At 35.9% G+C, this 16,897-nt stretch overlaps 1 protein-coding gene across 3 annotated transcripts in view; it reads right to left on the minus strand.

Moving 5' to 3' along the window:
• Window positions 1–16,897, minus strand: part of PLEKHH2 (pleckstrin homology, MyTH4 and FERM domain containing H2) — a 59,351-nt gene that overhangs the window by 27,173 nt on the left and 15,281 nt on the right. For 2 of the 3 annotated variants that reach the window (XM_069852660.1, XM_069852658.1), the window contains exons 3-12: window positions 13,358–13,420; window positions 12,206–12,355; window positions 11,726–11,809; window positions 10,124–10,205; window positions 8,140–8,322; window positions 5,429–6,411; window positions 4,370–4,445; window positions 3,772–3,866; window positions 3,001–3,145; window positions 851–987 (exon numbers count right to left, since the gene is read on the minus strand). In XM_069852660.1, coding sequence (XP_069708761.1) covers window positions 851–987; window positions 3,001–3,145; window positions 3,772–3,866; window positions 4,370–4,445; window positions 5,429–6,411; window positions 8,140–8,322; window positions 10,124–10,205; window positions 11,726–11,809; window positions 12,206–12,355; window positions 13,358–13,420 — 1,998 coding nt within the window. The remainder of the gene's footprint in view (window positions 1–850; window positions 988–3,000; window positions 3,146–3,771; window positions 3,867–4,369; window positions 4,446–5,428; window positions 6,412–8,139; window positions 8,323–10,123; window positions 10,206–11,725; window positions 11,810–12,205; window positions 12,356–13,357; window positions 13,421–16,897) is intronic. The other variant, XM_069852659.1, reaches the window with a different exon arrangement.

Consider the following 16,897-nt stretch of genomic DNA (forward strand, 5'->3'; position numbering starts at 1 on the left):
TTATAGTACATGAAGGAGAGTAAGTGATTTGCCCAGAACTATACAAAAGAATGAAGAATATGATAATTCATGATTTTACTTTCTGATTATTTATATCAAGAAAGGAATGAAATGAATAAAACGCAAATATATTTTTCCCCAACTTCAGGGCCTAACCTGCAGACCAGATACAGAGCATTGTAATTCAGAGCTCTGCACATATTCTTAGTGTGTACACTAAACAGAGTTCACAGTTTCGCTCTGTGAAGAAACTTAAAATAAATTATCTTCATCACCAGGCAGTGAATCCAGTTGTATGGTAAGACACTAACTGCTAACATGGGCCACTAAAAAAAATCCCAGAAACAGACCAAGACCCCATAATGGGGGTTTCTTTGACTTATCCTCGCATGTTGTTATGATTTCCCTGGTGCACAGTTTCCCCTCTATGAGGAAACTATAGAAACATATTGCTGCACACAGATTTCTATTGATGCCTCCCACTCTTCCAGGAGAATGCTCCTCTATTTCCCTAAATTCGAATAGTAATTTTAAGCTGGTTTTAGTATTTCATATGCAATCTGACACTGGACCTGGTTCCCAGAAAGGAAAATCTTAAGTGCTTTGAATTGTCTTCTGCAGTGGTCTGCCTATTTCTGTTCATTACATAGAAAGCTCAGAATTACCCTCCATTTTCCTTCAATCATTATAGTCGTATATGGCTAACTTACTGTTGGTATATTTTGCTATTTATACTTATAAGGCAGTCTGTGAGTCAGTACGACTGAATATAGAGATTTGATAGGAGTCTTTGAACATAAATAGTTACACAGCATCACAGCTACACTTCTTCACAGAATCCTGTACTCACATTTTTTCCACTATCACTAGATGAGGAAGAGGTCTTAGGAAGTTTCTGCTCTGGTTCTGAACAATCTGTGTCTACTGAATATGCATCTGGAGGAATAGCATAGTCACTTTCAGAGGTCACAGAAGAGAGAGACACACCTGAGTTAAAAGAAGAAAGATGTTTCTTTATATTTTTTTATTATATTAGAAGCAAATGATATCAGAATATCCATGTAGAAAGAATATCTGAGTAGCATCTGCAGGCAAACACAATTATCACCATAAATCCATCAGGAACCAAGCATTTTTTTAAAATATCAGCTTAATCAAACTGTTAGCACAGTGTAAACACCTGAATCCCATTTTCTTCACAATTAAGCAGAGTTCAAGTACTTTGCAAATGAAACAACAAGTAAAAGCCTTCTATATATTATAACCTTCTGTTTTATTACCACACCTTTTTAAGGAGGAAGTTAAGTACCACGCATCATACTCATTCTCCAGAAAACTAATACATATTAATTCTCTAGAAAACTAATACAGGATCTTCCATTAAATTAAACAACTTCCCTCTCCCCCTTTCTATCATTTGCTCGAGTATCTGGATTTCTCATGCAACTGCTTGTGAATTAAGAAGCTAGACACAAGATCAGCTATCTGTTGAAATAGCAGGTGACTGTCTATTTTGCAACTAGTATGATTTTTTTTATACTGAGGTTTTATAAAAATCTGAATTTCATATTTTAAGATTTTTTTAAGTTTATTAGCCTTAATCCTGGAAAAATTGCACCCTGTTTTAAATTCTAGTAAAGCAATAATAAAAGTTCAAACTCTTCCCTTAACCAGCATGGAAATAATTATTTTCAGACATGTGAGCATGTCCTTTTGTAAAATTTACTTTCTGATTAGTGTTCCTCTTTGAAACATTACTTTCCGAGGCTGACACGAAGATGCCTTGTTTCCTTTGTTTCATTAATTTCCAAACTTGCTTGCCAATTTTATTTTTTAAAAAAGCTTTTCTCATTTATTGCTTTGGTAAGCCACCTGGGTTCTTCTCATGCAGGACTTTAATAAAATATACACAGCCTATATATATTATATACTATATTATGAGCCTAATGAAATTTGTGACTGCCTAGATTTTTAAACAATGTGATCACAACAGAGAGACATATGTGTGTTTTTAGTGGTTAAGAAAGATTTCCATAAATGAAGCAATGCAAGGACTATTTAATAAGAAAGCACAAACGGAATGGCCAAATTTTACAGATGTGGATATAAATTGTGGATGAAACCAGCTATTAAACTAACTAATTTACCTTTCTTGTTGTGCAAGCACGTAACCTGAGATGCATCTGCAGTCACAGCACTGGTTTTTGCTCAGCAAGATGACGCTGCTGGGAAGCAGGAACCATGATCCTTTTTACACTAATGTAGCGGGACTATAGCTATACCACTGGAAACAGGACTCAATGCCACACGGAGCTGGCACTGGAAAATTCCTAGTGGAACAGTGGCTCTGTCTCCTTGCTCATGTGTGACTGATCATAGTCAGCTAAGTAGGGTTTTAACGTGAAAACCAGGAACCACTGAATGCATTTCTAAAGCAAAGCATAATGAAAGACCTTAATACTCGGTTTCACTAGGATCTTAGATCTCAGTCTCCCTTGCCTCCCTATATGAAAATGAAATAAGTGCTTCATTGTATGAGATAACACAAACAAATACTCTGTTGAGGGAACTTTTCCACCTGCTTTCTGATCATATTAAAATGTTACTTTGTTTGACAAACTTGAATATCTGATGACAATTACTTTTTTCTAGGCCATTTTTACCTACTTATAGTTAAAAGCCACAGGAAGTCATTGGCATGACAGAGTACAGATGGAACGGAGCTTCTTGCTTTAAAAGTATACATCACTTTTCCACATGACAACAGTCAGCTACTAGATTAATGCCTCAAAAAGCCATCTACAATAACAGCTAGAAAAAGCCACATGAACAGTCCTTTCTGCTGCTTATGTAATAAATCTAGGCTTTGACAGCTGAGATAAAAGCCTAGATTTAAGGTGTCCATGCTGCTTAAGGAAGATATCTATTTCTAAAATCATGTAAACTGCTTACTTTTCCAAACTTCCCAGAAGTCATTTGCTCTTAAGAGTTTTTGCCTACCTCGTTTCACAGCCCGAGGACTACCTGGGCCGCTTCTGCTTCGAGAATCAGACTCAGAAGTCCTTGAGCTGGACTGAGAGCTATCTTCTTCCTCAGATCCTGATGACTCATCTATAAACGGGCTGTTGCTTATTTGAGTTGCTTTCTGCAGAAATTAACACAACATTTTTTGATGCTTTGCATAAGGGGCATCAGTCTTTTCCTTCATACCTATTCTGCTGATTTCTTAACATTCAAAGCTGTTCTTACTTTGGTTGTGAGTTTTGGCACACAAATATCAACATAAAGCAGAATTCGCTCTGCCCTCTGTATCCCCAACCACCCCCCCATCTTTAAAGCAGAAACCTGAGGTAGCTCAAGGCATGAGTCTTTCCAAATCACAATAGGCTGCCAGAAAACAAACAATGCTGTGATTAGTTACCGCTGGCTATCTGACTATAAACAGCTTTGGCACTGACACAAAGACATTTCTACATATACACATACTTTTAATTATGGTATTGAACACCATGTGGCTCTATTCAATAATTAACAAGCCTTTGGAAAAAAACCAGCAAGGAAGCTAAGAAGAATTGACCTGCGCTGGTAACATTTTATAAGCAGCATTTTTTTTCCAGCTATTTGACATTTCCATTACTTCTGGAGTTCTGCGATCTCTAAACATTATCTTATGACATACTTGGCATGGCAGCATCAAATGAGAAACAGCAAGTTCCTGGATGTGAAGCCCAATAGTATTTAAAAATTTCCTTTAAACAGTAATACAGTTACCCCTTTCAAAGTGGTGTAGACAGGAGTGGTCATGTTCTTATATACAAGAGATGTATATAACCCAGATATGGAGTATGAAGATAGTGAAACAGCACCTAAAAAAGCAACCAATTGTATAAATTACCTTCCTAACTTACTCCCCAAATTTCTAAAATCTAGTGTAATTTTTTGCATTGTATAACGGTTATGTAAAGCAAACTAACTTCTGAACTGTTCTGGATGTGAGATTTATAGCTTTTTGAAATTTACAGTGGTTTTAAGTAGGATAAATAAATCACAATCATGACCACTACATTTTTTAAATTGAAAGTATAATCTCTTACCTTGATACCTGGTATAGAATCTTCAAAGTGAATTGCAAAGAAAACTGGAGTGAACAAAGTACAAATTCAGCAGAAAGTCAAGAGGCAAGGTAATAGAAGACAATGGAAAGATAATTAGTGATCTTTTAGGTTTTAAACAGTAGATAACTAAATCTTCATAAAAGTATCTTAGAGGAACATGGGACATTTTTACATTGCAAGGACATGAGTCCTTGAATACAAAACACTATAAGAAAACTTTTGTTCATGAGACAATGAACAGATAAGCCACTTACTTTTGTTAAGAGATTCCATACTGAAAGCTTCAGACATCCTTAAACCAGATTTGGCTACAGCATAAATTCTGCTTTCCTATATAAGCACAATGGATTTAATGGTAGATAAGTAAAACACAACAATTACTTTTCTACTGTTTAGCCTCCACATAGTCCCCATGTCTTTGTGTAAGTACACATATGATAAACGGTGTCATCAGTAGCAGCTGAAAAATGATTCCTTGTTTTATATGCCATACCTGCCATACTCATAGTCTGTTTCACACAATGCTTACCCTCATAGAAACTTATTTTTGAAAATACTATTAGCAGGGGCCAAAGAAGGCATGATGAGAATAGTTTTTAATGGAAGACTGTATGTTAAGAACAGAGAAAATGCCATTATGGAGGCAACTTTTCAACAGTTTTGTCTTAAAAGGCCACAGGAAGAAAATCTATTATAAGAAAAATGCACTAAAATATATACATAGATAAGCTATTACATCAACACATTATTAATCTTTGAATCATTAATGAATATGTGACTATGGAAGTGCAGAATCAGTGAGTCTAGACACAGTTAATTTTGGATTTTGTGTAAGAAATATTAATAACTATTTTAATTCCATGATTGATGGCTTTAAGATTTTACTTGGAAATCTGAATAATAACTTCCGTGATCTGTAGTTGTCTTCTGTCAACTTAATTGTCTAGAATGCGAGTGGTACAATGGCATTGGCATTGACATCAGCACACTTAGGCTCTGTTGATGTTAAGTAAGTAAATGCATTCAGAAGCATTACCTCCTGTGGTATACTCAAAAGGACACATGTAACATAACATGTGATGTGCAAAAAACTGGTCTCATCTACAAAAAAAAAAAGACTACGTTTTCCAACAGCAGAAATGCTGTGCTTCAAATAAAACTTGCCCCTGAGTTTGTCCTCTTAGCTCAAATTAAGGTAATATCCTGTCTTTTCATCAGAGAATAAGAAATGTAGAATCAACAAGAATCATGGAAGAGAAGCATGAGTATTAGTTAGTTTCACCAGCAGGAAAAATATGTATCATTACACTTACCCAGGAAGGAAATCGATGTAATGGAGGGGTTGGAGGTTTGTTGCTAGCACCTTTTTTTGTCTTGTCACAAGGTTCCTGGGCTTCGGCATTTTCTGATTCAGTGCAGTCATACATAAACACTCCTTCATCACAGCCAATCTCCATTTTCTCTAAAATATCAGTATCTTCTCCATCCACCAGATCAATGTCTGTTTCTTGAGGTCTCCATGGACGTATCATGCTTATGGCATTTCTATTTCTACCAAACATTCTGTCAGAACTTAGCTGGGGCTGGCTTAGATGTTTCTTTGCTGAGTTGACGCTAAACACATTAGGAGTCCGTAACTTTGGAGGTGGCAAATTTGAGGGAGAACTTGACGGTGTTGTGCACTGAGAGCCTGCAGAAGTTGCTTGAATTGGGTGTTTGGGTGTTAGAGCAGGGGTTAAAATTGGACTTGGGGTATTTGCCTCACTGGAAGAGGATGTATAATCTAGTCTCTGAGACTGAAATTTCTTATTCAGTTCATCTGAAGAACTATCTTGGTCTTTCTTTTTGCTTGTGAAGTCAGAGTTGCACTTTCCACCTGGATTGTTCTGGCCTTTTCTTTGGGATCCTTGCTGCCAGGGGTATAACTTCTTGTGCAGAGTCCTCTGAACATCGAAACGTTCTTCCTCAAATAGAGAACTACTGTCATCAGATGCAGTCAAATACATTTCACTTCCCACTCTACTGTACCTTGCATTCTCTTCAGATGTGTGACTTGAGAGAGTGGATGTACACCTGGATTTCAGTACTTTATTGCCTCCTCCATCCTCATCTGAGCTCCAGTCACTCCCAGTGGTGCAGGAGTTCTTTGACATGTTGCTGTCTATGACTTTGGATAAACAGGTCCTTCTTGAATTTTTTTTCTGCTCTGATCCTGAGGAACTTTGTTGCACTGACTTCTGACCTTTATGGGTCTCATGTGCAGGACCAGCAAAGGTAGTTTCCACGATCTCCTTCTCTAGAGGAGAAACATAATGAACATGAGAAAATTACTTGATGGCTGAAGGATTTTGTCATCATGTCTGCAAATAGTAAGAAGGTAATAATTTCACATGCCTAAACGTATTTAAGTTTTCTTCTATTGTAAGCAACAAGCCTTAAGAAAAATATTATAAATTTTCAATGCAACTGAAACTGCAATGTTTTTTGCAAAAAAACTGTAACAGACGTTAGTTCAAAGTTCTAGTCAAACTTAAAATGGCAACAAATGTCAAGAAGAGCAGAGCAGAGCCATGATTTAAAGTAAGCCACACATGTACTAAAACAAACAACCCCTCCCCAAATAGCCAAAGGCTTAAGAGATTGTATAAATTTAGCTGCTTTATTAAATATAAGAAAAATTAACGTTTAGTAGAAGTTTGTTGGAAATATTTACATTAATAAATCAGGTATTCTGAGCATTTCCAGAGCATTAATAAACAAAAATTTCTTCCGCAAGCTATTGTGTTCCCAGCAGTGAATGCATAAGATTTGTGTGAGAGGCTCATGAAAAATGCTTAGAAGACACTATATTAAAAATAGCTTTGCTTGCACTATTCCCTTTCACCTGGCTTTGTGAAAGAGCTATAGCTTGCAGTGTGTCAGTGAGGCCTACACATCTCCCCTGAGTTAAAACAGATGTGAGAACTAGGGCTTTTCCACACAGACACTTGGGAAAGTTGATATTAAATAGCTGTATGAAGTTAAAGTGAATTGGATAAGCCAAAGGTTTTAATTTAGTCCATGCTAAAGTAATGAACTCACAAAAGTTGATCTGTTTCCAACCTTTTCCGAGCCTAAGGTCCTATTTCTTATCCTTACCTTGAAAAGAAGACTCTTACTTCAATTCCCTCATCTACAAAAATGGAAATAATATTCCCCTTTATAATGACCTTAGTGTCATATAAATGTACAAAATATTACTAGTATCTATTTCAGTTTTTAATTTCTACAGATCTCAGCTTGCAATTTTGGGTATGATGATTAACTGTGAAGAAAATGTTGAGGTCATAAACAATCCTGTGGGACTCAAATGAAGAACAGAGCAAGTCTCCTGCCTGAGCTTTTCATTGCTTAAGGGAAGTAGCAAACTGCTACAAATGGACTTGCTTATAATAGCATAACAACATGGCAATTTGCTGGCACTACCAGACTTCGGGGCTTCTTGGGGAAGTTGTGTGAACTGATCAGGCAGCTTTGTCCTTCTTTGCATAGGAAATAATGATGCCTGAGACTCTCTTCTATTTTTTTCTGAGCTTGATCATACTAATGAAAGCTTGTTGAGTTGATCTTGTTGAGTTAGGGCATAAAACTAACACTGGGACATCAGTGATGGCATAGATAAAATATATAGAAACTGGACTTAGGTGAGACTCTACACAGGCATAAAAATGTAAGAGCTGTCCCTGGGGGACTGGTAGCCTTAAATTCCTTACGCTACTGTAGAGCAAATCTAGACCACAACAAATTCTCTCCCCTACAGCCAAAGCACCCGTCAGCTATTGCATGCTATCAACAATTTATCAGTGGTGTTGTGGAGACTCTAGTGCTCAGCAGGATTTCTTCCTAGGAATGGAGACTAGCATTAAAGAGGGAGAGAGTACTGCTATGTGCTTTGAAAACATCTGGTTTGGAGACACTGGCATAGTTGTCGACTATATTTTTCTACCCATGTCAGAATAAAATGGCTGTATTGGTGACTAAGTACCTAGAATGTTTTTGCCTTCAGTGTAGTCAGACTCTTTAGATGAAGACTTCCTTATTTCTTCAAACTTGGGAGATGGTTGAGGACTTCTTGCTCTATTTGAAAAGCATCCAAAAGTCAAACTGCTTAGTCGCTGACAGTCTCCAGGTTTTTGTGCTGAAGTAACAGATTTCTTGCCCGTAGCTTCTGAAGAATAGTCATTCAGAAACTTTGTGTTAATGGGATACAGCAAGCAATGCCATTGGTCTCTTTACTTGGCAGGGTAAAGTTGCTTTAAGGTAACTAAAATTTAGCAAAAATATAATAAAAAAATTATTAAAGAAATAATAATCTACCTGAAGCCTTCCCATATCAAAAGAAATTCAGAGCTACATTTTGAGTCCTTAAAGGCTGATTTTTTAGTATAGAAAAAAAAGTTTTAACAATTTACCAGCAATAAGATATAAATCATACCTTTAATGCAGAATGAAAACCCAATGAAAACACCTGATTTTATTCTACTGCGACTGAAATTAAAACTATGGATTAAACCAGGATATATAAAATGGTAAACATTGTAGAACAACGGTATTAAAATACATGGTGGCCTTCCCCTCAGGTAAAAATATTAAGAAAATCTGTAATAGACTATACAGTAAACATAAAAGAGTAAATTATCAGGCTTAGAATGCATATATGGAGGACTTCAAGAGAAGGTGAAAGCATGAAATTATTTAACTGCCTTGAGAATATGAAATCTGTCCTTAGGAACAGCTATTCTGCCAGAAGTTGATCAGAAACGGTGCTGTCCATCCCTGTTTATAAAAACATCTGCGGCAGACCCAGAGACAAAAGGCCCTTACCCAAACCTATAAACCGTTTAAGACAGTACCAGATGATCATAATTAGTAGTTTAATATTAGCATGGACACAGGAAATGATAACAAATGGTAATAAATTTCTTAATATTTTTGAGCATATCAGTAAATGTGTGTTGGACAAAACCATCAAATTCATAGTGTCTCAAAAAGCCTTCAAACAGATTTCTCAGAAGAGGATGAGTAAAGTGCTGAAGTATATAGAATTGCTACTGATCAAAAATAACAAAGAAACAAAAGAATCCTGTTTCCTCATTAATAGAGAGGTGCATCCTAGTTTAAAAGCTTACTATTTCGTATTTATGTATTTTGTAAATATTCATATTTTCATATATTATGCATGTTATGTGTGTACACACACATATAAACACATATACATACATTTCTAAATGTCTCTGTATGTACATATTATACATGACATGTTATCAAGAAACGAGCTCTAAGTAGCAGGCTAACAAGATTTTCAGATGATACTAAGTTGTCAGGTCAATCAAGTATGGAGAAGACTGTGAGAGGCTTCAGAGAGTCTTAAGAAGCTTGGTGAACAGGCATCCGGGTGCCAAATAAAATCCAGTTTTGATCTTTGATTAATGTGAAATAATGTTCTTTGTAGGGGATAATCCTCCTTCCCATGTTTATATTTGATGATTTTTTAATTCACTATGTCAGCTTGAAAAGGAACCTGGCGTTACTGTGGCTGAATTAAGGTATTGGATCACTACAGTCATGCAGTAATTAAAAAAAAATCAGTTCAGAATTATAATTCCCAGGTGAACATTTGCTAGAAAAAGCATATAAAGACTGACATTCATCTATCCTTAACAGTGCTAGGATTACTTATGGTCTAAAGAAGTGAAAGCAAAGATCTGACATAAATCCAGTCAAATCTTACTACTTGCAGAACCTCTTGAATAACAGATACCCATTCACGCAACAAAAAAGAGTTGTGGTTCGTCTATGTGTTTTCTAATAAACATTACATTATTGCCTAACACCTTCATGTACAGTCACTCTGGTGTAAATCTTTGTGACTTCACAGAATATTCCTATTACATGTATGCACAAATTAACAGAGAATAGGAAGAAGTATGCCATACATACGGAAGTTTGTAAAAGATTTTTACACTTACCTTGCAGTTTAGATTGTATTGTTTTCATCTCTTTGGTTTGCTTTTGGTTGATCAAGCGAAGGTTCTGATTTTCCACCTCTAACTAAAAGCACATAAATGTCATCTCATCCATCAGTAAAACAATTTTTAAATTCATTACATCGTTTAGATTTGCCCTGAACTTCTGCCTATGTAAGAATAAAGCTAGTTCAACTGGTAAGCTCCTCTCTGCTACTTTTCTTAATGCCAGTCTAGGCATCTGTTAATTCTGAACAATGAAATTCCCTTCAATGATTATTTGTTAACTTCTGTTAAAATCATTCCACCAACTAACCAAACCCAAGACTGCTTTAAAAAGCCCTAGTAATTAATAAAAAACAAAACTGCATTGGCATTTTTAATAAAAGCATAAAGTCAGAATTAAAAACTTTTGTGCCACTGGACAAACACAAAAGTAAGCAGAGGAATTAGAGGGAATGATGGTGCTAGTGCTTTCCATCATCCCACAGCAAAGATTTAAAAAATTAGGTGTACTGAAAAATTTAGGGAGAGCAGAATACCTTCTACAGGAAGAAAAAAAACAGCAGCCCCTTGAGGTAGCCCATTACCAGGAGGTAAAAGCTGTTGTTTCAAACTCATGCTCTGAGTTAGGCAAAGAGAAGATTTGAGTCTGTGTGTCCTATACCACACAGAGGGGAAACAGCAATTCCATTTCCCACTGGGTGACACCTAGCCACCTCTGTGAAACTAGTTTGAAATTCTCCATGTTTGAAACAAAGTAAATCATGTCAATCACATCTGATTTTGTACAAGCTTTTTCAAGATAATTTTAGCTGAAGTTAACTGCATTTTTATTAAATGGTTTCAGAAACTCCCGTCACAGACTAACAGTAAATTTTTCTTCTAGCTTCCTAACTTCAAAAATATTTTGTTTCTCAGCTGGGGTGAGTATAATTTCCAGTTAACCACAACGGAGCAGGACTTTAATGGGCAACTTTAAATTTTATACACACAAGGAAGAGAAAGCACAGCTGCACACCAAAACTGGCAGCCTTAGGCAGGGCAAAGACATGGTTATCTCAACACAGCAGAGAGACAAGGGAGACAACTGGTCTCTTTCAAGAATAGCACCAGTGCTCTTGAAACTGTTCATGACTAAGAGTACTGTGAACACTGGAAAATAAAAAATTATTAAGAAATTTTTTTCTGCCAGGCCCCAGCAGACTTGGTCAGCTTTCTGGGAATTATTCACACTTTAGGCATCTGCTTCCAAGAAGCTCAGTTTGCCAGCCAAGCTCCCTCAATTAGTGGAAATAAGTAGAACTTCTAGAAAGAAGTTGTGGGCCCTTTCTCTGTGATGAGGACCTAGATATATTAGCTGAACAGATTTAAGTGGCACAGATACTCTGCCCTCTGGGCTGTTGTTTTCATGTTTCCTCTTTCAAGTGAATAACTATAAAAATCAAGGAAACTGGGAAGGTTTTGTGTTTTGGTTTGGTTTGGGTTATTTTGGTTTTGTTTTTTTTTTGCTATGGCACAAAGGCGTTTAACAGCCAAAAAGCCTAAGGGATACCCAGTCACACTTTTATATTTTCTGCGTAAGTATTGTAGCAAGAGTTATACCTCATGAAGCTTGACTGTCACCCATTCTTTTATTTTAGCTGCTTTTTCTTCAATGATTTTTGCTTCCTGCAGTCTTACTTGCTTCTGGAAAAAAAATTGACATAAGCATATTGAGTATCACAGTCTGCCTGAGTAGCATCTTCAGACAGAAAATTCTAACATTGCTTTAGGTAATTCAGTCTCCTGGTCAATGTATGGTGATTAAAAAAAATAAAATTAAATGTCTTCAGAGGAGACAGTGAAGAGGAAGAACATCTTTCCCCTCTTATAAGTTAGATGTTCTTTCAAAGGAAGACACAGCATAATTTGCAAGGGAATAAACTTTATTCAAATGATATGCTTCTAATGAAAACCTCTTTAATGAAACAACAGAAATCATGCTAAACTTTTCAGTCCTCTATTGATCTTAATTTTTATTTTCCTTTTGTACATTTAAGAATGGAACTGATGCTCATGTTTTGCAACACCATTATTTCTAACCTGTTCTTCAAGTTGTTGCTCCAATTTTTGTATTATGTCATTTTTATCTTGTATTAGCATCTCCAGATCTTGACATCTCTTATACAGCTTCGTTTCTGATTCACTTGTTTGAACATTAGCTGCTTTCAATTTTTCTTCCATGACCTGCACCTATTTCAAAATTCAAACATAAGACTTAAAGAAACATAATACTTCAAGCTGAAGGTAGTAATTTAATCACAGAATGGACAGTTAAAATTGTTCCCATACTGCAGATTCAAGAAAGCTTTGCAAAGTTCTGAGGCCTATTTCAGAACAGATTCCACAGCTTCTTAAGTCTCCCTATGTATCTAATACCAACAGGACTGGCAAAACATTGATGGACCTTATAGAGATTTTGTTAGTATCAGTGAGAGGCTTCAAGGTTCCTAATACACAAGCTGTTAGAAATGCCAGCATGGGAAGAATGCAACTTATAGGTAGGGAGTTGTTAGGTTTAATAAACTACATTTGAATAAACAGTTGTACAGTGTAAAAACCCCCAACAAATTATCAGAAGCATTCTAAAAAATGGCGAAAAAGTACTTGGCTTGTAGTCAGGAACATTTTATAACTCCAAATTAGGACATGAACATTACAATTCCCACAGTTTTCAGCTTCTGTCTGTTTCACAGTAAGATATGAAGGATTTTTAGGGAATACCAGAGACATGTTCATAAAATGTCTGCAGTAGCTATATCTGCCACTTGGAATCGAAAGGTAGCTTTGGTTAAATATTTAGCCATGAACTCATTCTTCAGATGATGTAACTTTTACAGGAACAAACACAGAATAATCCTATTTAAAGACCGTATTGGATAGCCTCATTTTATTTTCAGATTTTCTAAAATAGGCCCTGTTGTTTCCATGTACATCATGTATCAAAGACATGATGTGTCAATGAAGCAGCTCATTACACATATCTATTCTGGATTTGTGCTGTTTGCTTTGACTTCATTGAAATGAACAGGATAGTGAGCAGAGAAAGGTGTCAGAACACCTCTGGTAAGAAAAATCAATGGATATAAAAATAAACTGTCTTCTCCCTTTTTGAGCAATACCTAAGAAACCAGCAATTTTCTGAATTTCCCTTTGTTACAGTAACATGCATATAGCTAGTGGAAATTTATATACCTGCTGAAAAGCTCTCTCTGCTTGACGATCAGCGTCTAGAACTTGTTTCTCAAGCTGCTGCATCTGTAAATACAGAAAACCATACAGTAAAATGGCATTGCCTTCTGCCCATTGCCATAAGTATCACAGTGAAACATGGTCTGTTTTGAAAAAGGGAAGAGACAGGTTGTGGGCAGGAGCATAAAAATAAATAAATAAAGGGATAAGCAGTTTGTCATACTGGGAAGCTTAATAATTGTTATGACCATATTAAAACGTTGTTAATATTCTTCTACAGAAACAGAAGATACAACTTTACTTCATAGAATAATGTTGTGGCTGCTATATGACATAATGCTTTTTTTCCCTGCTACCAAGAGTAGAAATCCCTTTGATAACAGCCCTAAATGTTTTCTCATGCAGGTTCATAGTCTTAGAAACAGCTACGCTCCTCCATGGCCTGGAGTAAAGGCAAGAGTAAAGGGTACTTGGCACATTTTGTAATAAATCTGTTAATTCTTTTGAAGATTTAGCTTTTCCCAAAAGGAATTTGGGAAAGGAATTGTGCTACAAGCTCTGACCCAGTCTCCATCACCCTCTCTGTGAAAGGAGGGGGCACGCAACAGAAAAGACATGGTGAACTCAGGTGCCCCACAGAAAAAAACATGAAAAGCCACAGTAGAAACAAATCGAGACAGAAACCAGCACAACACAGAGGAGTGCTGAACATTTTTGAGTGATGAGAGATGCTGAACCATTACTTTACTATGATGCCTAATAAATCATGGGCTCAACCTTTGCCCCAGGCCTTAGAAAACCTCTGCTTTTTACACTCTGAAGGCTTTTCTAGCAATATGGAACAGAAGAGACCAGAAAGAAATACCTTATTTACACTTTGTTACATTTTGTTAAGAGTTCTCTATTTTGTCTTTGGTGAATTAACACTTATTTAAAAAGTAAACTGGAGTTTTAAATAACACTAGAAAGTACTTAAGGTATTCAATGACTTAAGGACTTACTGGATCTGGATCTTAAGAAATACAGGATATAATATCAAATAATTAACACTGGGTTGCTAAGTATTCTGCTTCAAAATTGTCTAGAGAAAAGTGTATGATACAAATAATGAAAATGAAAACAATTTCTTGCTTCTCCAGTTTACTGCTTGGTTTTAAAATAATGTTTCATTCTGTCCTGTTTATACTCAATTTCTGGCATCTTTCAGTTTCTCCTTCACTCTCCATCTCTTTTTTTCTCTTCCCAATTATGTTGTCAATCACATGAAACCGTTTTGTGTACTTTTAGTACCTGATTCAGCCAAGGACATAGAGCCATCATTTTCTATCACTCAAAAACTGAAAATGGAGAAAATGAGTTTTCACTAACATAAAAAAAACTTTGACTGACCTTCTAGTACTTTCTTATACAACACAAAACTCAGACGTCTACATCGCAACACTGCAACACACCACTGATACAAGAGCAACAAACATTTCACAATACACATGGTTATGGTTGGGTCCCCAATGAGTTGTTTTGCAAGAACACTTCTAAAGAAATGATCATCTCAGTCATCCTATTAGTCATCACTAATAGGCTGGACGGACAGACAGACAGGTAGAAGAACCTTCTTTTTTCCACTCTGATCATACGTATTTAATTTCATATTTATATGACTTCATGCTGAGATTTTAACTTTGAGTTCAATTTTTTAATTTTGAATTCTAAGATTACTTTTCATTTGTCACTTCGGTTTTACATAGAAAAAGAATTTTGGTTTACAAGACTTGCTTTAATATTGTCTTTAAGATACTTCTTTGTTAGTAACTTGAGGATTCAGAAATCGAGGCTATTTCTGAATATCCTGTCAGCTAACATTCCGCTGTAGTAAAAAGTGCTATGCTAAACCAAGCATAAGTGCAGCTATTATATCAATAATGAACATTGTTAATATTCTATAATATTATGACAGAAAACTCCTTCACATATTTATGATGTGAAATTAATTGTTGATAAGTAGAAAGTTGTTCATCAATTTTCAGAGTCAAACAATTTGTAAATGCACGTAATTGCCATGGCAGTAATAGGCAATTTATTTATGTCCCATAAGTAAAATTCGTTTCAGCTGTAAGGTTGTATCTAAAACTTAGCAGATTTAATAAATGGAAATAAAACCAGAAAATGTCGCTTGCTAGGTCCACTCAGCTGCCAGTGCAGCTCAACTAGCTCTGATTCAGCTTAAACCTAAAACCAACTAGTGTCTCTAGCAGTGATCTAACGATCACTGAACTACTGTACAAGCATTAAGCAGCAGTGCTGCCCTTCTACAAAACAATTTGAGTTCTGGATAATCCAATGCACTTCAGACCTAAGTTCCTTCCCTGTTTCTGCAGTAAAACTGCACAATGCACCTCATGGTAGGAATATATATACATATATACATATATACATATATACATATATACATATATACATATATACATATACATATCATTGGACTTGACCAGGAACACAATAATGTTCATGTAGATTACTGGGACAAAGAATATGATTTGAATAAAGCTGCTGCTAAGATAAATGTAAATCTAGGAGCTAAAGGAGCTGTGAGTATATTTACCAAGAAAAACAGCATTCAGAAGCTAAAAATGGAAGAACAAGGTTTACTTTTGCTTCTTTAAGAGTTAACTATTTCAAGAAGGTCTGCTAAGAAGCTTTGGATGATATCACAATACAGATGTGTCAATCAGCTTCCTAGCAACAACCAAATGTGAGATTTTATTGAAGAAATGTCTGAAGAGTCTTCAGTTTATTTTAGGAAGCTCCTGTTAATATATATATATATACACACACATATATATAATTCAGCAATGATGGAATACTATAGCTACCAAATATGAGCACTTCTATTACAGTTAAATTGGCAAGCATTTGAATAGTTTGATGCTACATAACACTTACTAAGTCCCGATTTTCCCTTTATTTAGAGTTTATATAGATTTGTCTTGCAGTGTCTATTGTAACAATCATAGGATCATAGAATCCCTAGGTTGGAAAAGACCTTTGAGATCTTCAAGTCCAACCATACCTGTCCACTACTAAATCATATCTCTAAGCACTTCATCTACCCGCCTTTTAAATAACTCCAGGGATGGTGACTCAACCACCTTCCTGGGCAGCCTGTCCAGTGCCGAATAACCCTTTCGGTGAAAAATTCTTTCCAATCTGAACCTCCCCTGGAGCAGCTTGAGACCATTCCCTCTTGTCCAAAAATGAAACTTTAAAACTATATTCTTTTTCCATATGCATAAATAATCTCTAACCAGTTTCAAACATGAAATTGTTTTGCCTGAAAAAATGGGATGTATACCTATACTCTGACTGCTCTGCTACTTTATAGGCCTGTGAAGTTAATGAAAAAAATTATTGCTTTAGGATACTTTGAAGGTTATAAAAACAGTGTGCTTTACAGACACAGAAGAAAGAACATTTACCTGTGGCTGCAACTTGAATATTGATGACCAACTCTGACTTTATACAGAAAATGATTTGAAAAAACAGAAA

The sequence above is a fragment of the Phaenicophaeus curvirostris genome, chromosome 2 (assembly GCF_032191515.1).
Source record: "Phaenicophaeus curvirostris isolate KB17595 chromosome 2, BPBGC_Pcur_1.0, whole genome shotgun sequence".
NCBI classification, from domain to species: domain Eukaryota; kingdom Metazoa; phylum Chordata; class Aves; order Cuculiformes; family Cuculidae; genus Phaenicophaeus; species Phaenicophaeus curvirostris.